Source organism: Balaenoptera musculus, chromosome 2, assembly GCF_009873245.2.
Source record: "Balaenoptera musculus isolate JJ_BM4_2016_0621 chromosome 2, mBalMus1.pri.v3, whole genome shotgun sequence".
NCBI lineage: Eukaryota > Metazoa > Chordata > Mammalia > Artiodactyla > Balaenopteridae > Balaenoptera > Balaenoptera musculus.
The window spans coordinates 135,691,944-135,716,084 of record NC_045786.1 but is presented as its reverse complement, the minus strand read 5'-3'; the positions used below and the strand labels follow the sequence as shown (position 1 = coordinate 135,716,084).

General features: G+C 35.1%; 1 protein-coding gene across 6 annotated transcripts in view; it reads right to left on the bottom strand.

The window, feature by feature from the left end:
* SLC38A6 (solute carrier family 38 member 6) overlaps window positions 1–24,141 on the bottom strand; it is a 63,863-nt gene that overhangs the window by 9,751 nt on the left and 29,971 nt on the right. For 3 of the 6 annotated variants that reach the window (XR_005018683.1, XM_036842500.1, XM_036842501.1), the window contains 5 exons: window positions 21,146–21,224; window positions 10,245–10,327; window positions 9,715–9,773; window positions 1,304–1,369; window positions 989–1,042 (listed from right to left, as the gene is read on the bottom strand). Coding sequence is in view for 4 of the 6 variants with exons in the window: in XM_036842500.1 (XP_036698395.1) it covers window positions 989–1,042; window positions 1,304–1,369; window positions 9,715–9,773; window positions 10,245–10,327; window positions 21,146–21,224 (341 nt within the window). In the remaining 2 variants the exon portion in view is untranslated. The remainder of the gene's footprint in view (window positions 1–988; window positions 1,043–1,303; window positions 1,370–9,714; window positions 9,774–10,244; window positions 10,328–21,145; window positions 21,225–24,141) is intronic. The other 3 variants (XR_005018684.1, XM_036842502.1, XM_036842503.1) reach the window with 3 other exon arrangements.

Genomic DNA, 24,141 nt, shown 5'->3' with positions numbered 1-24,141 from the left:
ATCTTTAAGGCACTGGAGGCCTTTACCATGTAAAAGATGTGGTAACCTCCCTTGTGGGGCCAGAGAGACATTTCTCATTTAAAAACTGGGGAATAAGGGAGTTCCCTGGTGGCCTAGTGGTTAGGATTCCAGGCTTTCATTACTGTGGCCCGGGTTCAATCCCTGGTTGGGGAACTGAGATCCTGTAAGCTGCAAGGCACGGCCAAAAACAAAACAAGACAACAACGAAAAAGAACTCTGGGGAATAAAAAGGAAAATTTTGCATGGAGGAGTTATCACACTAAAATGCTACACTAATAGAGTTATACATGAGTAGTGGGGATTCTAGTATCTGGGACCTGCATTTTAGCAGAATCAAAAAGTGTACATGAAGAAACCTGCAGCAACAAGGAACACATGGAGCTCTTCTAGAATGGTAAAGTAGAGATCATTCAGATCAGTTTCCTGTCTCCTCTGCTGATGCTCAGGGGCTCTTGCAGGCATTTCAAATATCCTAGGCCTCTCAGAGAAGGCAAGGGGGACTTGGTCCTTCTGCCTCTGCTACAGGCATCATAAATTTCAACTTTGGAATGTCAGCCAGAAGACGCATTGGCAGCGCTCAACTGCTGGTCCAAGGATGAGGCTGTCTAGCCACAGACCAAGGTTCTACTCACAGGGGAGGAGTTTTTGATATAATTGGCTATTTAGCTTTACAAGTCCAGAGGGCAACAGGAAATCTGTATGCACAGAGGACCTTATTGGCCAGACCAGACATTCAGTAAATCTGTTCTCTTAGGCAGTGGCCCATTTAAAACAGGCTCCATTTAAAGGCGTGCCAAAAAAAAGGTGGCTGTTTCATAATGCGCCACCTTCTGGTAAGCAACCCTATACTGAGCACTTTCATGAAAATTAATTAGTTACAGGTAAAAGACCTAAGAGACCCTGTTACACAAATCTCTTAAACTTGAAATGTGAAAAAACTATAAGTATCTGTTAATAACTTACACACCTCTTTGGAGAAATGAAAGAGCTTTGGTTTACAATCATCTGTAGCATTTGAAATCTGTTTAAGAGGATTGAGGGGAAAGAGAGAAACCAACAGTCATTAAAAGTTAGAATACATCAAAAAAAACCAAGATGAATTTATTATTACTGGGCTTTCAAATAAAAATATTTCAAAACAAAGTTCCAAAATGCAATATAGCCATTACTTTTTTATTAATTAGGAAAAAAATCCTTATTAGTCATATTTTATTTTTCTTTTTAGCTTAAAATAAAAAGGAAGAAACTGAAAAAAAAAACCAAACAAAAACAAAACAATTACCTGGGAGTATTGCTCTACAGAATTTAATGTCAGAGGACAAGGGATGGACCATTTTTTGATTATTATCTGTAAGAATAAGTAGGATCAGATGATTTCTTACCAAATTCATGACAAGAAATTGATTTCAAATAGGTCAGTATTATTTCAATTAATCTAACACCATACCAAATAATATGCTAACTAATAAAAGATTCTTTGTTCATGTCATTTCCCTAGATAGAATGGGGCCATCATCTGACACGGGCAACTACGGTGGGAGAGCATGGGGGGCTGCATAGTTGTTTGGTGGAGATCTCCCTCACTGAAGACTGAGAGCTTTCAAAACTCCAATAGTATCAAGGCATTAAAAGAAAATCCAACTCAGAATGCGAACATGATGTTTTTAGTGACAATAGTGCAAGAATATGGCTATCTGTGGACCTGGCATCAGTAGCAGACAGAGAAATATTAATAGCAGTTTTGGAAATGGTCACAGGTAGATGCCAAGGGGGAGGCTCAGGGATTTCTGATGTATGAGCACTGGCCCTCCTTGCTTTTTTCAGACTTATATCACTTTTGGTGAATGTGGATGAAGGTGGCAAAGAATAAGAGCACAAAGCTACGGAACTAGACCTGGTAAAAATGAATTTTTTAAAAAATTAAAAGAAATCCAGAGGGCTGCTATTTCCCAGAAACAGTCAATGAAAATGTTTCAGGATTTTACTCTTAATTGTGGCCATCCTGTTCCTAGACCTACAGTTGAGTTGGTCAACATTACCACTGTTGTAGTTGTTTCAAGGCACTTAATTACTCTGTAAATACTTGCTCTAGGCTGAAATCCAGCATACAAAAGGGCAAGGGAGAATAAAGGAAGCATCTGTCCTTTGCAGAAGACCAGTAAGTAAATATTATACTATTCCTATTCGGTATTTATCTAGTTTTAGATTTTAACTAATTCAGTCAAAATTTTACATAGTGATAAAACAAACCCAAGGAAAACATATACTTTTAGGATTAAATTAATGAGTCAACTAAAAAATTACTCTTATTTAAAACCCTCGCCAAGAGAAAAAAAAGAACTGTAAGGATAAACTGGGCAAGTTGCTTTGATATTTCTAGGTAAGTTTTCAATACGGAATAAAACTAAATGGTCAACTTACCAAAAGGAAAGAAAAAACAAAATCAAAAGCAATAATCTCACCATATTTTTTTTCTGATATGTTTGCCCGAAAAGGATGAGGATGGGGTGGGGCAGAAGCAAAGTTGTTACTGGTCTCTCTCTCCAGCCCTGCTCCAAATTCAGCATCTCACATTTCCCCCTGACTAACAGTGGAGGTGGCAGCAGCAACAACCATTTACATTGTGTACCAGGTAGTTTGATAAGGTCGGTATGTGAGCTACCTCATTTTATCAGCTGTTATTACGAGACTTGCAAACCCCAATATTTCAAAACAGTGCTCCAAAATGCAAGAAAATGATTATTTTTTTATTAATTAGAAAATATCATTAGCAGCCTGATTTTATATTAACATAAAATTCAGTTACTACAGCTAATTTCTCTGCAGAGACCCATCTCAAGCCCAAGTGACGTCCTATAAAGCAGAAGTACAGAAGAGGAATGGAAGATACCTGACAACAAAGGGTAACAGGGAGTCCTTGCTCAAGTTGAAGGCAGAACACAGTAAGAAGATAAACCCAGGGGTCAGAAAGAAAGACAAAGGGAAAAAGAAGATTAAGCATTAAAAATACTTGTTCACTTGCACAGGAGGCCCTTCCCTCTTCTCTCTGCTCCAAGTCATTCCCATCTTTCAAGCCTCAGCTCAAGTTTTATTTCCTTCCACATCCTTCTTTATTCTACCTGTTGGTGATCCTTCTCTCCTCTCAACTCTTATGTCACTCCTATTTTGAAGCAAATAAATCAGTACTTAATTATGTATTGACTATATTGTTCTCTATTTTTTTTCTGATAAATTTATCTTATTTCCCTGACTAGAATGGCAGATCCTTAAGGGTGGTGTCCTGATTAATCTCCCACAACTCTAATGCCTACCATAGTGCTCAGCAGAAGGAAATCCAAATCTAACCAAAATCGATTCATATAGTTCTCTATTTTCATTACTGACTTATTAAAATATTACTTCAAATATTAGTATTAGAATACTAACCTGTACTCGACAGAACTTTTAGAAAGAATAGAAATTCATTTTTGTTCAAGAATGGACCAAAAAAGGTACCATCATGCTGAGCCACTGCTAAAATAAAATTTATTTTTAAAATTTTAGGTATTTCAGCAGGGCCAAAAATTTATGTCAAAAACTTATAAGCAAAATAAGGATCTGGGACAATAGATAAGAGTATAGGTTTTGATTTGCACTGTTTGGAGAGTATAATTTAAGAAAATAATAGTTTTCTGGACTGATTTTTAAAAATGTAATATAAATGCTATACAGATTTATTGATACAAACACATACTGATAAAAATAATCAGTGAAAAATGGTGCAATGGAAAAAAAATAATCAATGAAAAAATTGGAATCCATCAAAAAAAATTGGGGTTAATATATACATGTTTTCCTTAACCACTGTGTATTTTTAAACCTAATACTTAGAAAGCCTAAAATAAATTCAGGCATACCTCATTTTATTGTGCTTTACTTTACTGCACTTCACAGATACTGTGTTTTTTAATGGATTGAAGGTTTGTGGCAGCCCTGCATTGAGCAAGGTTATGGGCACCATTTTTCCAAGAGCATTTGCTCACTTCGTGTCTCTGTGTCACATTTTGGTAATTCTCAAAATATTTCAAACTTCTTCATTACTATCATATTTGTTATAGTGACTGATGATCCGTGATCTTTGACGTAACTATTGTAATTATTTTGGGGTGCCATGAACTATGCCCACATAAGATGGCGAACCTAATTCATAGATGCTGTGTGTGCTCTGACTGCTCCACTGACTGGCAGTTCTCGTCTCCCTCCCTCTCCTCAGGCCTCCCTATTCTCTGAGACACAACAATATTGAAATTAGGCCAATTTATAACCCTACCATGGCCTCTAACTGCTCAACTGCAAGGAAGAGTTGCACATCTCTCACTTTAAATCAAAAGCTAGAAATGATTAAGCTCAGTGAGGAAGGCATGTTGAAAACTGAGATAAGCTGAAAGCTAGCCCTCTTGTACCAGACTGTTAGCCAAGTTGTGGATGCAAAGGAAAAGTTCCTGAAGGAAATGAAAAGTGCTACTCCAGTGAACACACAAATGATAAAAAAGGAGAAACAGCTTTACTGCTGATATGGAGAAAGTTTTAACGATCTGGATAGAAAATCAAACCAGCCACAACATTCCCTTAAGCCAAAGCCAAATCCAGAGCAAGGCCCTAACTCTCTTCAATTCTATGAAGAGTGAGAGAGGTGAGGAAGCTGCAGAAGAAAAGTCTGAAGCTAGCAGAGGTTGGTTCAATGCGGTTCAAGGAAAGAAGCCATCTCCATAACATAGAAGTGCAAGGTGAAGCAGCAAGTGTTCATGTAGAAGCTGCAGCAAATTATCCAGGAGTTCTAGCTAAGATCATTAATGAAGGTGACTACACTAAACAACAGATTTTCAATATAGACCAAACAGCCTTCTATTGGAAGAAGATGCCATTTAGGACTTTCATAGCTAGAGAGGAGAAGCCAATGCCTGGTTTCAAAGCTTCAAAGGACAGCCTGACTCTCTTGTTAGGAGCTAATGCAGCTGGGGACTTTAAGTTGAATACAATGCTAATTTACCATTCCCCAAATCCTAGGACCCTTAAGAATTATGCTAAATCTACTCTGCCTGTGCTCTATAAATGGAACAACAAAGCTTTGATGACAACACATCTGTTTATTATTTTAAGCCCACTGTTGAGAACTACTGCTCAGAAAAAAAGACTCCTTTCAAAATACTATTGCTTGGGGACTTCCTTGGTGGTCCAGTGGTAAAGAATCCACCTTCCAATGCAGGGGATGCAGGTTCGATCCCTGGTCAGGGAACTAGGTTCCCACATGCCGCGGAGCACCTAAGCCCACGCGCCACAACTACTGAGCTTGCGTGCCTCAACTAGAGAGCCCATGCGCCGCAAATTACAGAGCCCACGCGCTTTGGAGCCCATGTGCCCTGGAACCTGTGTGCCACAACGAGAGAAGAGAAAACCTGCACGCCACAACTAGAGAGAAGCCTGTGTGCTGCAATGAAGAGCCCACGCGCCGCAACGAAAGATGCCTCAACGCATGCCTTAATGAAGATCCCGTGTGCCACAACTAAGACCCAATGCAGCCAAAAATAAAAAATAAAAAAGTTAAAAAAAAATATACTATTGCTCATTGACAATGCACCTGGTTACCCGAGAGCTCTGATGGAGATGTGCAACAAGATTCATGTTGTTTTCATGCCTTCTAACACAACATCCATTCTGCAGCCCATGGACTGAGGAGTAATATTGACTTCCAAGTCTTATTCTTTAAGAAACAATTGCATAAGGCTATAGCTGCTGGAGATGGTGATTCCTCTGATGGAGCTGAGCAAAGTAAAATGAAAACCATCTGGAAAGGATTCATCATTCTAGATGCCATTAAGTGCATATGTGATTCATGGGAAGAGATCAGAATATCAACATTAACAGAAGTTTGGGAGAAGTTGATTCCAACCCTCATGGATGACTTTGAGGGGTTCAAGACTTCAGTGGAGGAAGTCACTACAGATGTGGTGGAAAGAGGAAGAGAACTAGAATTAGAAGTGGAGCCTGAAGATGTGACTGAATTGCTGCAATCTCATGACAAAACTTGGATGGGTCCAGAGTTGCTTTTTATGGATGAGCAAAGAAAGTGGTTTCTTGAGATGGAATCTACTCCTGGTGAAGATGCTGTGAAGATTGTTGAGATGAATACAAAGGATTTACAATATTACATAAACTTAATTGATAAAGCAGTGGCAGGGTTTGAAAAGATTGACTCCAATTTTGAAAGAAGTTCTACTGTGGGTAAAGTGCTATCAAGCAGCATTGCATGCTACAGGAAATCATTCATGAAAGGAAGAGCCAATCGATGCAGCAATCTTCACTGTTGTCTTATTTTAAGAAATTGTCACAGCCTCCCCAACCTTTAGCAACCACCACCCTGATCAGTCAGCAGCCGTCAACATCAAGGTAAGACCTTCCACCAGCAAAAAGGATTACAACTCGCTGAAGGCTCAGATGATGATTAGCATTTTTTAGCAAGTTTTTTCTTTTACATTATAGGTTATTGCAAGATATTGAATATAGTTCCCTGTGCCATACAGTAGGTCCTTGTCGTTTACCTATTTTATATATAGTATGTGTCTCTGTTAATCTCAAACTCCTAATTTATCCCTCCCCCTCTTTCCCTTTGGTAATCATAAGTTTGTTTTCTATGTCTGTGAGTCTGTTTCTGTTTTGTAAATAAGTTCATTTGTGTCATTTTTTTAGATTTCACATGTAAGTGATATCATATGATCTTTGTCTTTCTCTGTCTGACTTACTTCACTTAGTATGTTAATCTCTAGGTCTATCCATGTTGCTGCAAATGGCATTATTTCATTCTTTTTATGTCTGAGTAAGTGATAAAGTATATTTAAATTAAGGTATGTACATTGTTTTCTTAGACATAATGCTATTGTACACTTAATAGTCTACAGTATAGGGTAAACATAACTTCTATATGCACTGGGAAACCAAAAACTTTGTGTCACTCGCTTTATTACAATACTAGGTTTATTGCAGTGGTCTGGAACCAAACCCGCAATATCTCTGAGGTATGCCTATATGCCAATTAAAAAGAGAATTAAGAAGAAAGTATACAGTGTCTTCACTGTCCCATTGTAGACCAAATTTAAATTGTGCTCCTAGGTAAACTCTGAGCAGACGGTTTGCAAAGCATAATAAATGCAGAATAAGGGTATTATTTCCATATGACAGCTACAGTAGGAATCTGCATCAAATTAAAGAGTATCTGCCATGACAGAAATGAAAACTGTGAAAACTACAATAGACATGCTGTATCAATACATTTTACCTGCTTCAAATTATTGGCTATAAAAACCAAATTACTCCTAACTATGCAATGCTTGTGTGGTCAATTATCTGTGAGGAAAATATTCAATGTGTGTACACTGATTCTCTTTAATATCCATATGTTCATTTGCAAATACAGGCCACTCTAAACCATGTAGATGCTTCTCAACAATCAAACTATGATGAAATTATTTGTTGTTTCCCTCTTAATGTGGCACCTAAAAAGTGTGTTTATGGATGTTAAGTAAACTTATTGTGGTAATCATCTCGCAATATATGTAAGTCGTCATTATGCTGCACACCTTAAACTTACGCAGCGCTGTTAGTTTATATCTTTATAATGTCAATTATATCTCAATAAAATAGAAAAAAATCTTTAAAAAAAATGTATGTTCAGGCTTCCCTGGTGGCGCAGTGGTTAAGAATCTGCCTGCCAACTCAGGGGACATAGGTTTGAGCCCTGGTCCGGGAAGATCCTACATGCCGTGGAGCAACTAAGCCCATGTGCCACAACTACTGAGCCTGTGCTCTAGAGCCCGCAAGACACAACTACTGAGCTCACGTGCCACAACTACTGAAGCCCGTGCTCCTAGAGCCCATCCCGTGCTCGGCAACAAAAGAAGCCACCGCAACGAAGAGTAGCCCCTGCTCGCCGCAACTAGAGAAAGCCCGCACGCAGCAATGAAGACCCAATGCAGCCAAAAAAATAAAATAAATAAATAAGACCAGTAGGATATTAGAAATGAAAAAAAGAATTATTAGCAATAGATTATTTATTTTTAAAAGTGTATGTTCAATTCACTTACTTGTAAGATACAAGTTGGGCAATTTTTGCAGGGGAGGGCAATGATTTTAATGTTGATAAATTCAACAAATGATTAAATGTAAGCACTGTTAAGTATTTTTAGTTTTAAGAGCATTCATTAAAGTATAAATATTTCTGTACACTGAAACCAGGGTCACTTTCACTTCATCTAAGTAATCTAAAGTTGTTTTATCCTTGTATCCCAGAAGATAGTTTAGCCTAAGTTAAATGCATCCTAAATGTTTTGACAGCTTGGAAATCTGGTTCTATATGGTTTAACGAATGATGTGTTGTCTTGCTCTTTTGGATGGCATTTTTCTTTCATTCATTTCTCAATAACAAAGTAAAGTTTAAATAAGCTTATGATTTTAAGAGTTTAATCAAGCCATTTAGGTATGTATCTTGGCAAGTTTAAAATGTTTAATCCTACTTAAGGTTTGACAGACTGACTATGGAATAAACTGCTAAGCAAAAAGAAAAAGGATTTTTTTTCCAAAATTTCACACAAAAATACAGTCTTTGGAATGTTAAAATCTGTTTTAGAAGAATTGAAAAGAAATGAGGGGCTTCCGTGGTGGCGCAGTGGTTGAGAATCTGCCTGCCAATGCAGGGGACACGGGTTCGAGCCCTGGTGTGGGAAGATCCCACATGCCGCGGAGCAACTGGGCCCGTGAGCCACAATTGCTGAGACTGCGCGTCTGGAGCCTGTGCTCCGCAGCGGAAGAGGCTGCAATAATGAGAGGCCTGAGCACCGCGATGAGGAGCGGCCCCCGCTTGCCGCAACTAGAGAAAGCCCTCGCACAGAAACAAAGACCCAACACAGCCATAAATAAATAAATAAAAATTAAAAAAAAAAATAAGAAATTCAAATTCTTTTATCTTTTTAAAAAAATTCTCTTATCTTTATATTAAATTATTTTATAAATATTAGAATAAAGTTTACCATCTGAGAGATATTTTTCCTACGTTATAACAAAAATGAGCTAATTTTAAAAAACATTCCACACGTGAAAAAAAAAGATTTCTTTGCAGCAGGCTTTTCATGAGAGCTTAACCACGCTGAATAAACCAGACCAGATAGAATTCAGGCACTCCAATTCTTACTAGATCTCATCAACGGTTAAGCCCCTGAAGCTATGGTTTCGTTAATGGAACAAAGTTTCAAAAATTAAGATGACTAGGACCAAATTGATTTTACGGATTAGAACCAGCCTGATTCTCATGCTTGAGTATCCCCCAAAACACACACATACACACACAATATTGTACAGAAATAAATGGATACATACACCTAGCCAAAGAATTATACTCCATCTAAGGTTTTAACAGAATTAGTATGCTCTCCTCTCTAGTTAACCAGAAGAGAAACTGAATTTGAAATGCTATTCTAGCTAAGCCTCTTCAAAATAGATACAATGAAGGAAACAGTTTTGCAGAATAAAAGTGCTTTTAATAACACGTTGAAATAAAATGGGATACCTTCCCAACACAAAACAGAGTTAAGAGAAAAAAAGACATTAACACAATGAGTTCAATTTTAGTAAGGAGATAAGCAATACACTATATTTTAAACTTACCACAAGAGCAAAGAACACCATAAAGAAAAATGATAAACTACTTGTGTAGCCAAGAAAGCCTGTAAAATAACAGTAAAATAAAAAGCAATTTATAAGGAAAGTGATTCTAACGTGCAGCTAAAGCTATACATCTTGGGCATGTTTTTTATTACAGTGCTTGGTATCTGGGGCTTAGGGCTGAGAATAACAACATTCCAACTATCTGTCACAGATCATTTATGTAGCTCTGTACAGCAGGATTGGAACTGGCTGACCACTAATGGTACACTGTAAGGAAAGGCTGCTCTTTAACGTTCCGTTGTAAAGATTTTATTTTAGTGGAGCAGACAAAATACTACTGCAAACCAAGTAATAGGTTAACTAGGCAGGGCTGAAAGCTGAACAACCTAAAAGTCCAAGTTCAAAATTATTCACAACCACCTTCTGCTAAAAATGTGGTACTATGAAATTTAAAAGCCCCTTAATATTATTTTCTTTCTTTCTTTTTCTTTTCTTCTAAACAAATTATGTCCTCTTCTATAAAGACTTACCTATTTTAGGAAGAAGTGCGAGAGGGAACACAATGGCAACACAAATGATTATTAGCAGTGTTTCTCCATCAAGATACCAAGACCTATTAGGAAAAAAAGTTCTATTTTAGGCACAGGACTTCAGTGTTTGTGTTTATACACACACACACACACACACACACACACACACTCATACGGTATAACCATTACAACCAACCATTAGGAAAAGCCTACTTCTTTTTGTTAAAATACGTTCTTGTGGGATCCTATTATTCTTGTTAATGAATTCACATTTAAAAATGTATCAAAACAATGAGATGTCATTTTTCAACTACCAAATTAGCAAATATTTTAAAGTAAAGATAATAGACAATGTGAGTGAAGAGTGATGAGATGTACACAAAACTAGTGAAAGTATGAACTGTGTAAATTACCTTTCTGGAAAGCAGTTTGGCAATAGATACTGAGAGCCTTAAAATATTTGACACATAACAAATGACTATTAAAAATAAGAGAACAATCATCAATAAGAACATTTTTGTAAAAAGATGTTTACTGAAAACATTTAAAATAATGAAAATTGGAAACAAACATCTAAGACCATGACAATTTTAAAATAAATTATGAGACTATGGGACAATCATAAAAAAAACATTTTATAAGTATAATAATATACTGAATATATCATAAATATACTTAGTATGATAACAAGTTTGAGGGAAAATATAGATTCATTAAAAATGGAAAGGAACTGCAATATATTGATAGCCATTATCCCTGGGTGGTAGAATGATGGGTACTTTTTCTTCTTTATAGGTTTCCATATTTTTCAAATTTTCAGGAAAGGGCATGAACTACCAGGAGAAAACATATTACATTTTTCATATAAAAGCAATAGAATAATGAACGAGAAACGGTAGTTTAAAAGTGTGATAGTGTATTTGATTATTTAAAAAAAAATGGATGCACATTTAAAAAAAGTCAGAAAGATATACTTAAAATACCAAAAGTGGATATTTCTATGTAGCAGCACGGAGAAATTTTTATTTTATTTACTGGTTACATATACATGGTTTTAATTTTTCTATATAAAAATACATGTGTTGAAGTTTTTAAAAATTAGACAATTTCCCCAAGACTTTAATAGTAAAGACTTTGCTTTAGTACATAAAAATTAAACAATTCATGAGAGAAGTACAACTAGTAAATACACATGAAGAAAAATCCAATCTCTGGCACTAATTAAAGAAATAAATAATAAGGCTATAGAAATTAAATGAGTAAAAATATTTTAAAAAAATATTCAAGGATGTGGAATAATTGGTACTTCACACATTGCTAGTGATCTTGTCAATTAGCATTATCTTTTGGAAAAACATTGATAATATGTACAAAGGACAATAAAAATGTGGTAATCTACTCTAAGAGAATAATCTAAAATATAAAGAATTCTACATGTATGAAGCTGTGACTACAACATCATTATAATATTAGAAAGTTGAGGTAAAATCCTATATATCTAACAATAGAAAATGTTTATGTCAAAAACAGCACACTCTTTTTTTAAAAAATTTTTATTGGCTATATGTATAACTGATTCATTTTGCTGTACACCTGAAACTAACACATTGTAAATCAACTATACTCCAATAAAAATTTTTTTAAAAAAGCACACTCAATGGAATGTTAAGCAGCTTTTGAAAAAAACATTTAGTAAAATAGAAACTACTAATGATAGAAATACAAAATAAATATTATTAACTATGTTTGAAAAACGCTTTTTGGGAAAAATTCAAAGGAAATAAAATGATAACAGTGATTAGGTAAGAGACGGTATTATGCATAATTTTTATTTGCTTTCTCTTCTAAATTTTCTGCATTGTAGCTGTCATATTTTTACACTGAAACATATGCATATATACACATGCACAATGGTAACAAAGTAAAATTCACGCTAATATGAGCGCTGGGAGCATCAAAGACAATAGGTATTACTTTTTCAAGTCATTTGGTAGATGCTCTCAGAATTTCCAGTTGGCTATAATGTATCCTTTCACTACCAGATAGCCAAAGTCTCCCACTGCCTGTTAAATTAAGAAAATGGACAAATTCCTAGAAACATACAATATACCAAGACTGAATCAGGAAGAACTAAAAAAATACGAACAGACCAATAATGAGTAAGAACACTGAATCAGTAATCAAAAACCCACCAACAAAGAAAAGCCCAGGACCCATGGTTTTACTGGTGAATTCTACCAAACGTTTCAAGAAAAATTAATGCCAATACTTCTCAAACTCTTCCCAAAAATTGGAGTGGAGTGAACACTCCCAAGCTCATTTTATGAGGCCAGCATACCCTACTATCAAAGCCACATAAGGACACTGCAAAAAAAAACAAAACTACAGACCAATAACCCTGGTGAAAATTCTCAACAAAGTATTAGCAAACTGAATTCAACAGCACATTAAAAGGATCATACACTGTGATCAAGTGGGATTTATCCATGGGATGCAAGGGTGGATCAACATATGAAATCAATCAACATGATATAGCACATTAATAGAATGAAAGATAAAAATCATATGATCATCTCAATAGCTGCAAAAAAAAAGCATGTGACAAAATACAATATCCTTTCATGATAAAAACCTTCAACAAATTTGATATAGAGGGAACAAATCTCAGTATAATAAAGGCTGTAGGTTGAAAGCTTCTTCTCTAAGATCAGGAACAAGACCAGGGTGCCTACTCTTACCACTCTTATTCAACATAGTACTGGAAGTCCTAGCTAGAGCAATCAGGCAAGAGAAAGAAATAAATGGCATACAAATTGGAAAAGAAGTAAATCTGTCTTTATTTGTGGATATGATCTTATATATAGAAAATCCTGAAGACTGCAACCAAAAAACTGTTAGAGCTAATCAACAAATTATGTAAAGTTGAAGGATACAAAATCAACATACAGAAATCAGTTGTGTTTTTATAAACTAACAAAGAAATATCTGAAAAAGAAATAAAGAAAACAATCCCATTCACAATATCATGAAAGCAATAAAATACTTATGACTATTTAACGAAGGAAGTGAAAGATTAGTACACTGAAAACTATGAGGCTTAAATGAAAGAAATTGAAGATACAGACAATGGAAAGATATCCAGTCTGTGTTCATGGATCAGAAGAATCAATAGTGTTAAAATGTCCATACTATCCAAAGCTACCTATAGAGTCAATGCAATCGCTACCAAATTCCAATGACATTATTTCCCAAAATAGAACAATCCTAAAGTTTGTATGGAACCACAAAAGACTCCAAATAGCCAAAGCAATCCTGAGAAAGAAAACAAAGCTGACTTCAAACTATACTACAAAGCTTAGTAATCAAAACAATATAGTACTGGCATAAAAATAGACACACAGACCAACAGAACAGACTAGAGAGCCTAGGAATACCCCCTCCCCACCCCATATACTGTCAACTAATATTCAACAAAGGATCCAAGAATATTCAGTGGGGAAAGAAGTCTTTTCAGTAAATTGTACTGAGAAAATTGGATAGCCATATACAGAAAAATGAAATCTATCTTACAGCATTCACAAAAATTAACTTGAAATAGATTAAAGACTTAAATGTAAGACCTGAAACTATAAAACTTATAGAAGAAAACACAAGGAAAAAGCTTCTTCACATTGGTCGTGGCAACAGTTTTTTTTAAATATGACACCAAAAGCACAAGCAACAAAAGCAAAATAAAAGGAACTATATCAAAATAAAAAGCTTCCGTACAGCAAAAGAAACAATCAACAAAATGAAAAGGCAATCTACGGAATGGAAGAAAATATTTCCAAATCGTATATCTGATAAGAGACTAATATTCAAAATACATAAAGAACTCACACAGTTCAATAGCAAAAAATCAAGCAATCTAATTTTAAAATGGGCAGAGGAAATAGACATTTTTTTTCTCCAAAGAAGATATATGAATGGCCAACAGGTATGTGAAAAGATGATCAACATCTCTAATCATCAGGGAAATACAAATCAAAAGCACAATGAAATATCACCTCACACCTGTTAGTACAGGTATCATCAAAAAGACAAGAGAGGGTCTTCCCTGGCAGTCCAGTAGTTAAGACTTCGCCTTCCAATACAGGGGGTGCGGGTTTGATCCCTGGTCAGGGAGCTAAGATCCCACATGCCTCGTGGCCAAAAAACCAAAATATAAAACAGAAGCAATATTGTAACAAATTCAATAAAGACTTTAAAAATGATCCACATCAAAAAAAAAACTTAAAAAGAAAAAAGACAAGAGATAACAAGTATTGACAAGGATATGGAGAAAAGGGAAGCCTTGTGCACTGTTGGTGGGAATGTGAATTGGTTCAGTCACTATGGAAGACAGTATGTTGGTTCCTCAAAAAATTAAAAACAGAACTACCATGTGATTGGTCCAACAATCCCACTTCTGGGCATACATCTAAAGGAAATTAAAACAGGATATCAAAAAGATATCTGTACTCCCATGTTTATTGCAGCATTATTCACAATAGCCAAGATATGGAAACAACCTAAGTGTCTGTCAATGGATGAATCGATAAAGAAGATGTGGTGCATACACACACACACAATGGAATATTATTCAGTCATGAAAAAGAAATTTTGCCATTTGTGATAACATCAATAGACCAACGTGAGCATTATGCTAAGTGAGATAAGTCAGACAGAAAAAGACAAATACTGTATATCACATATTTGTGGAATCTAAAAAAGCTGAACTTGTAGAAACAGAGTAGAATGGTGGTTAGCAGGGGCCGGTGGGTAGGGGAACTGAGGAGATGTTGATCAAATGGTACAAACTTGCAGATAGAGGATGAATAAGTTCTGGGAATCTAATGCAAAGCAATGTGATTATGGTTAACATAACTATTTTATATACTTGGAAGTTGCTGAGAGACTGGATGTTAAATGTTCTCACTACAGAAAAGAAATGATAAGTACACAAGGGAATGGAGGTATTAGCTAACACTACAGTGATAATCATACCACAGTACATAAGTGTATCAAATCTACACGTTGGACACCTTAAACTTAAACAATGTTGTTACATGTAAATATCTCACTTTAAAAAAAAAAAAAAAAGGAAAGAAAGAAAAGGTTTTCCTCTACATGGGCTTCAGCCCATGGCTTCTAACACAAACTTTATGATTCACTGTGTCTCTTTTACACCTTGGTGTATGAAGAAGCCCTCTTTAATGTATCTTTAAAATGTACTACTGGACTTCCCTGGGTGTGCGATTTCGATCCCTGGTCAGGGAACTAAGATCCCGCACGCCATGCAGTGCAGCCAAAAAATAAAAAAAGATACACGATAAAAGGTACTGTTGGGCGCTGACAACTTCCTCTTTAACAGAACAAGAGAAGGAGCAACGGCAGAAGCCACTCCGTGAGCACGGCTCACCCTCCTCCACCCTAACTCATGCCTTCAGGAAATGCATGTGCCAGAAACTAAAGCCTACACGTAAGTATTTCTAGCTAATGGGCCTGCATTTGCGCATGCCCCTCAAGTCCTGGTGGAGGTTCTAAGAGCGTGCAGAGATTACAAATACAACATGACACTCCTCGGCGTATTCATCTTCTAATCACTGTTGAATACATATGAAAATGGGAACTTCAAAATAACCCTCACTGAGGAACACCTGGCAACTAAATTTCTGAAGCTGGCAAAAAGCCCAGGGCTCTATGCCTGAAATCTCCTTCCTTCTGGGACCCAAAACAGACTCAGACAGTTGCAGCGCAAGGAGAAAAAAAAGGCCCAGAGGCACACCAAAGTACATTCCATCTGTTAATTCTGCTGTCCCTGCTGTCACGAAGGGAGAGCTGGGCAAAGGGAGCACGTTAATCCTCAGGACCAAAGACTCTTTTCTCCTGTATAAGAATCTTAGGAACACTTTGAAATCCTGAACTTTATAACATACACTATTATATACTTTATAACTTTATAATTTCAGATCACAATTCACTCATGTCCGTAGAAGCCATATGACTGCCCAGAGCACTGAACTGGGGGCCAGAAGATAACTTCACCTCCTTCCAGCAGTTAACTCAGAATCACAGAGTTATGGAATGTTAGAGCTAGAAGGGACCTCAGAGATCATCTGGTTCAGCAACTTCATTCTATGTCTGCAAAATCGGCAAAAGGATGATGATGATCTTAGTAATAGAAGCAATGGAAATACTCTCTATTCTTCAATAGTCACTCTGGAATTTATGGTATTTTTTCAGATACTGCCTCATTTTTCTCAAGATTGTGATTTCTTTACACTGTCTTCACAGGATTAAACTTTTAATTCCTAATATTAAAAAGAACTATTGCAAAAAATAATTTCTCTGTCCCTGGTTTGGCTACTGGTTAATATTAATCATTTCTTATCTTTATTAAGTTATCTTAATACAGGCAATTATAAATACAATGCTTTTCTTTACCATTAATCAAAAATAAAGGCAATACAGTAAGGAACAGTAAAGTTAGTTTAAATTTCATGTGCATGTCACAGTCAACTGAATTGTGCTTGGCAATGGATATTTTCCAAGGAATAGAAATGATTAAACTTACAAAATAAAACTCCACCTTGAGAAATACAAGCCAGTACAAAGAAATTGCAAAAGCACATTTTATAACTCAAGATTTTAGAAGAATATGCTAACCTGAAAATTTTCCCTAAGTGGGGGAAAAAAGAGTTATCTAACAAAACCCCTATTTTCCTACTGTGATCTATTGTAAATATACACTCTCTTCAAGCCAAAAGAATTAGAGTAAAAAGTTTTATACTTCCTGGAAAACTTGTTTGATCTGTGGATTTAATGCTATATGATAAAAATGTTCCAAGTATGAAATATAGAGTATAGATCCTTAGCTGTATTGCAAATGCTTTGGCATGCAGATTTTTTCCCGTATTTTAATGAAAACCAGATTTATTTATAAGTTGCTTTAATTTCATTCTCGAATGGAACAAGAGTATCATATGTTCTGAATTAGGATCTTACTCACATCCCATATCAATTATGTAACTCAAATGCAAGACAACTTAATTGTGTCAATCATATTCCGCTGACAAGATCATTAAATGTTAACAGAGAGCTTCCAACTTTTAACAGCCATAGATTTTTTGAATATAAGTTATTCTATGAAAAATATAGATGCCTCATAAAAATTTGGTATCAGTATTATAGCTTCTGACTTCTAATAATAATTTTTGAAATTAGGATATTATGAAAATAGTTTCTTCTTGATAACATCTTCATAAAGGTTTATTTTTCACAAAGGTACATCAAATCTCACGGATAACACAGAAAATAAGCACAACAGAAAATTCTTAACTGCAATGCATTGTAATTCAAACCCTCAAAGTATATCAATATCAGATTAATCTCACAGAAGAAATATTGCTCTGTAACTCTACCTAGAAATAAACTGCCCAGATAGTTAAATCAATTACCATAACATTTGTGTCTTAATTATTTTACAGCATTAAGGTTTAAAGACTAATGATTTAACTGCATTCTAACCAATTAATATAATTAGTCACTTACTAACGCTTTTCAAAACTTTGAAGTCCAAAATAAGTAAATACACATTACATTTAAAACAAGATGAGGCTGTTAAAAAGATGTGCAATTTTAAAACATCCTAACAGAGATGATGTAAACTGGCCACAGTATTTTGAAGCATACAGTTGTAAAAATTCATTTCTGACATGTAAAAATAACATTTTTATCAATTTTCTACTAATATGAATAAGACGGAGTTAATTTTTATTTGTTTCTTTAAACAAATCAGAGAAAAAAAAACCAATAAAGTAAATGACAACTGATTTAAAATGAACCTATGGTAAAAGTATCACTTTTAGAAAAAGAAGACCTAAGTTTTAATAGTTCTGTCACATACTACCTTAATTATTTCTAAAACTTTATATGTATTTTTGTCCTTGTGATATATGACAATAAAAAAGAAAATAAACAGAAGTCACCAAATTCAGGACCAAGAAAAAGGAGAACACATGTGACAACTGTAGGATTAACATAGTTTATGCAATACATGCAAATATGACTCTGACCTTCCTGGCAGTCAGAGCAAATAGGGAAGAACTACCTTTATATAGTTATTATTACTGGAATTCCTTCTTTTTTTTTTTTTTTTTTGAGGTATAACTGACATATGACATTACGGAGTTGCTTAATTCTCCACATTTACACTATGCTATCAGCTTACAAAGCATGTATATTTATAATATCTTATTTGGTCATCTCAACAACTTTGTTAAGAAGGCAGTACTGGCACCACCATTGTGCCAGATGAAGAAACCTCGGGCCCAAAAGTAAATTATATGGCCAAAAGAAGTTAAATTAATTTCCTGAGGTTACTGAATATGAAATGGAGAGAATTTACTCTTAGTCTAACATTCTTTATTTCACCTCTTATTGCCTTGAGTTCTTAGCCCTAAATTATAAAAGAAATTTATTGCGTAGAATTAAAAAAACATTTTTTTTTATACAGCAGGTTCTTGTTATCTATTTTATACATATTAGTGTATATATGTCAATCCCAATCTCCCAATTCATCCCACCACGACCCTGCTCCCTGCCGCTTTCCCCCCTTGGTGTCCATACGTTTGTTCTTTGCATAGAACTTTTTGAGTAATAGAAGTTGTCCTCAATATTTTTACAGCAAATACAAAAGCAAATTTTACATAGGTATGTCATTTAGCAACTGTTTATCAAAATAAGAGCAAAAAACTTAAAAGTAACTAGATAAAGCTATAGATAAAATAAAAAACAAGGTAGCTGTATCAGATGTGATAATGAATGTGGAAACCTATACAAAGTGCTATACAAAGGCACAATATCTTCCAATGATGAAAAATCATTAAGGACTTCTACTTACCTTTTTTCAATCACATATTCTTGATGGTTCCTATTCAGATTTAAACTATACCATATTTTCCTTATAAATATGTATTTGCAGTTGTCTAAGTAGAATTCTTTAATGGAAGCCAACTTGTAAAATCTAAAACTCAATTTTTAAAACTTGCCTGGCAGTCCAGAACAAGTTCAAATATTGGAGCAAAACAACCAAACATTTAAATCTAAAAGTCTGACGGGTTTTAGTGTTGTGGTTTAGAAACTATATATAATAATTTGATGACAATTAAAAGGATTCACTTAGCCTTTTCAAGTTTATTTTTCTAAAACTTTCATGTTATACGTAGTAAAAGGATAATTAATCTGGGTTTTTTCCGCCATAAAAAAGAGATGAGTTAATAGTCTTTAGAACCCAGTATATTTTTTTTAACATCTTTATTGGAGTATAATTGCTTTACAATGTTGTGTTAGTTTCTGCTGTATAACAAAGTGAATCAGGTATATGTATACACATATCCCCATATCCCCTCCCTCTTGCGTCTCCCTCCCACCCTCCCTATCCCACCCCTCTAGGTGGTCACAAAGCACCGAGCTGATCTCCCTGTGCTATGCGGCTGCTTCCCACTAGCGATCTGTTTTACATTTGGTAGTGTATGTATGTCCATGCCACTCTCTCACTTCCTCCCAGCTTACCCTTCCCCCTCCCCGTGTCCTCAAGTCCATTCTCTACATCTGTGTCTTTATTCCTGTCCTGCCCCTAGGTTCTTCAGAACCATTTTTTTTTTTTAAGATTCCATGTATATGTGTTAGCATACGGTATTTGTTTTTCTCTTTCTGACTTACTTCACCCTGTATGACAGCCTCTAGGCCCCTCCACCTCACTACAAATAACTCAATTCCGTTTCTTTTTATGGCTGAGTAATATTCCATTGTATATATGTGCCACATCTTTATCCATTCATCTGTTGATGGACACTTAGGTTGCATCCATGTCCTGGCTATTGTAAATAGAGCTACAATGAACATTTTGGTACATGACTCTTTTTGAATTATGGTTTTCTCAGGGTATATGCCCAGTAGTAGGATTGCTGGGTCATATGGTAGTTCTATTTTTAGTTTTTTAAGGAACCTCCATACTGTTCTCCATAGTGGCTGTATCAATTTACATTCCCACCAACAACGCAAGAGGGTTCCCTTTTCTCCACACCCTCTCCAGCATTTATTGTTTGTAGATTTTTTGACGATGGCCATTCTGACTGATGTGAGGTGATACCTCATTGTAGTTTTGATTTGCCTTTCTCTAATGATTAGCAATGTTGAGCATCCTTTCATGTTGGCAATCTGTATATCTTCTTTGGAAAAATGTCTATTTAGGTCTTCTGCCCATTTTTGGATTGGGTTGTTTGTTTTTTTGATATTGAGCTGCCCAGTATTTTTAAAATAAGAAAGGAGAAGGGCAGTGTAACATGGTTTAGTATTGTTTATAATATTGTTAAACAACAGGAAATGAAACAAATTTTTTCTAATAATGCTTTATAACAGGATCTTACACAAGTATGTTGTAATGTTATCACTCTGGTTTATCTTTATCGCTATCGTTCGCTGAAAAGTGGCAGCGGTATTATCCACTCCCCTCCTCTAAGACCTTTACTGTCAGTGCTTTCTGCCTTCCCCCATCCCCCACCCAATCTTTCATATCCAGAAATTTCTCCTTTACTCTTCTCCAAGAGCTAGCTCATACCTGTCCTGCCCTTTCATGCCCCCATGGAATGCAAGAATTACACTGGCGCATCAGAGGGTTCACAGCGCCGTGCTCTGCACATAATGGAACATCACCAGACATCTGCAGAGTGTTTTCTTCTCTACTATTACTCTGCCTCTGCCTAATTTGTAAGTGTCTTGAGGGCAGGGGCTACATTTATTTTACTTCCCACAAGGGCTTAATATATATTTATTGAATTAATAAATGAATGGATATAATGTGAAGTATCTTTTCTTACCCATTATGGTCTCCAGACAAAAATTCTGAAATAGCAGCAGGAAGCTCTGTTTTAATAATTAAAAGATAAGATGACATAGCTGCAAACAGAATAAAAAGAGTTCCTATTAGAATTCTATAATTTTTACCCATTTAAAGAACAATCTATCCAGAAATACGGATGTCCATTTGGGCTATGACAGCATGTGGAAGATTAATTCTTACTGCACTATCCTCAAAGATAGATATATACCAGGAATGGAGATAAATAACTTTGTAGAGAAGAATAATTGGTAAGCTCATTAGGTATCTTTTGTTTCCTTTCAAGTCCAAGGCAAACGATTTAGGTAAAAGAAAGGGTCTTGATTATAGGCCACTTATAAATGAAATTTTGCTTGAAGTTTGGCCAAAACTCTTAATGTTATTCCCCTGTCCAAGGCATTAGCGGTTAGTCTAGCAATATTTGATATAGATACAGGAGATAAATAAGTATAGCTAATAAGTTTGATTACTTGTTCTTTCTTACTAGAGAGAGACCTCCCCCCAGAAGTCTCACTTCCTCTCTCTCCTTTTCTCTGCCACTGTCCTCCCACACACATTTTTGGACACGTTATTATAAAACAATAACAAAATGCACAGTGAGTTACATTTTAAGTTGTCCTCTAAAACAGATGAGAAAAGATTCAATTGCAACTATTAAGCATATTAAAGAGACAAAGCTTATAACTTTTATTCCATTTTATTAACAGGGCTCATCTGTATTATGCAATCAAAACCTGAAGCTAGCATTATTTCTCACATTCTATCAGACAGGATCCAAGAAACTTTTATAGCATTTTAATAATGATTCTATTTCTCGTATAACTATAAAAAACCCCACATCTTATTAACCTTCTATCATATACTAGGAAATGTTTAATATGGTTACAGAAACAGAACTCATTTATATGTAAATACTTGAGTTTAAACTAAATGCTTAAGTATATAGAAAACCCAGATGATTTAGAGTCAGTTTAACAGAGTAATATCTCTGTTTCCCCCAGAGATAAGTATATATTAAAAAGAGCCAACAGAACTAGTCCATGAAGAATAGAGTGTACTCTGTGTGCATGTTAATTTTATTACTTATTTATATTTCAGGAAACATTTCACTTTCTCCTTGGACTACAAAAACTAAGAACACCAATGAATGCCCAGTCTGAATGGCAAAAATCTGGGGAAAAACTGATTAAAAGGCTCAAAGAGTTAAGAAGAAGAATTGTATGTTTTCTCAATAAACATATTTAAAAGTAGCTGAACTTCACAATTATTACAGTGTTGTGTGACCACTCGACCCTGGGGAAAAAAAAAGCATATATACTAGTTTGTGTATAAATTTTACATGAAGATAGGCAATGCTTACATATACAAACAACATACACTCTCTTTTTTTTTTTTTTTGGTAAAAACCAAACATGTACTTATGGCAAAGTAAAAATTTAGAACAGTTAAGCAAATAGTCACTTCTCTGCAATGAAAATATAACATATTCACATTTTCCAGTTTATGACTATTTCTTTTATCCCAGCAGAAGTACAGCTGTTGAAATAAAGCCTTTTTCCTCAGCAGAAGTACAGTACATTTCTCCAAACTCTCTGTAAGTTATGGGACATTACAATTAATTGTAAGTGAAAAGATATTCTAAGTCGTTCATATTCTCATAAGGAAAAATGCTACCAATTTGGTACAGAACAGAAGGAAGGTTTAGATTAACCTTCTCCACTAAAGGATTTGGGGGTCTTTGTTTATAATACTTTATCTATTCCAAAGAATCATACACATATGGTGTGATGATGAAAATCATGAACTGAATATTCTGAAACTGGCCTAGAGCTACTTAAATATATCTTCCAAGGGAAAAAAATAAAAAAGTACTTGAAAACAAGGAATGCAGACTTCCTACACAATGTAATTTATATCTGCCATCAGTCTTTCTGCTTGGATTAATCCAATACCACATGCTTTTCTAAAGGTTTCAGACATTCATCTCTTTCAGTAATTTTCTATTATTTCTTTTAGATCTTTAGTTGTAAAAGCTTCAATGAATATGAGATCATATTTCTTCCTAATATACAATCTGTCATTCTTCCCAGAATTTCTATTAGCCCTGGCTAATCATTTGATCACTTTATCCTCTGTTTGTAGCCTTAACTCTTGGTTTTCAAATGGGAGTCCTATTTCATTAGATTCCAGTTCTGAAGAATCATGTATATTTCAAGAAATATGAACTCACCAAACATATGTTTCTCTCTCAGAAAAAAAGATCTCAGCATACAAGATATAAATATAATAAAACATGTAAAATACTGCTTCTTAGAGAATGCTGGTGTTTGTTTTAAGAGCTACAAAACCACAGAGCTCATGATGGGGAAAAAACTCCACTGATTACGCAAGCAAAACAAAGAAAGACACTATCCTTTCACTGTCTAGATTATTTTTTCCTAACCACAAGAAAACTTTCATGCAAGGACTAGCACCTTAACATATTATATGTAGTACAGAGAGAAGCAAACAAAAATTACTGAATATACATTAAGTTAGGAATACATCTTAGATTTACATAAAAAGAACAGTCAGCTCAATAAAATAAAGTGGAAAAGTTTTAAAGATATAAATTCAATAGGAATGCTCATATATCCATTGTTTTAACCCAAAGGTTCACTAGATCCAAAAGCTGCTTGCCACACCTTTCATCTCATGTCTTCTATTAATAGCATAAGGAAGCGTTTAAGGACTTATCTTAGAGACAGGTCAAAAGCAAGAACTTGTATAATGATTTTTGCTGCCATCGTACACAGTATAGACTCCAATACAAGACACACCATGTTGTCCTTTAAATTAATAGCTGTAACAGGGTCACCACAAGAGCCATGTTCTAGCTAAGTGGTTCTGGCCTTCATACCACCAAAGCCAGAATTATGGCTAGAAGACATACCTTGGTGACAGGTATTCAACCATTACAAATCATTTAGTTTCACC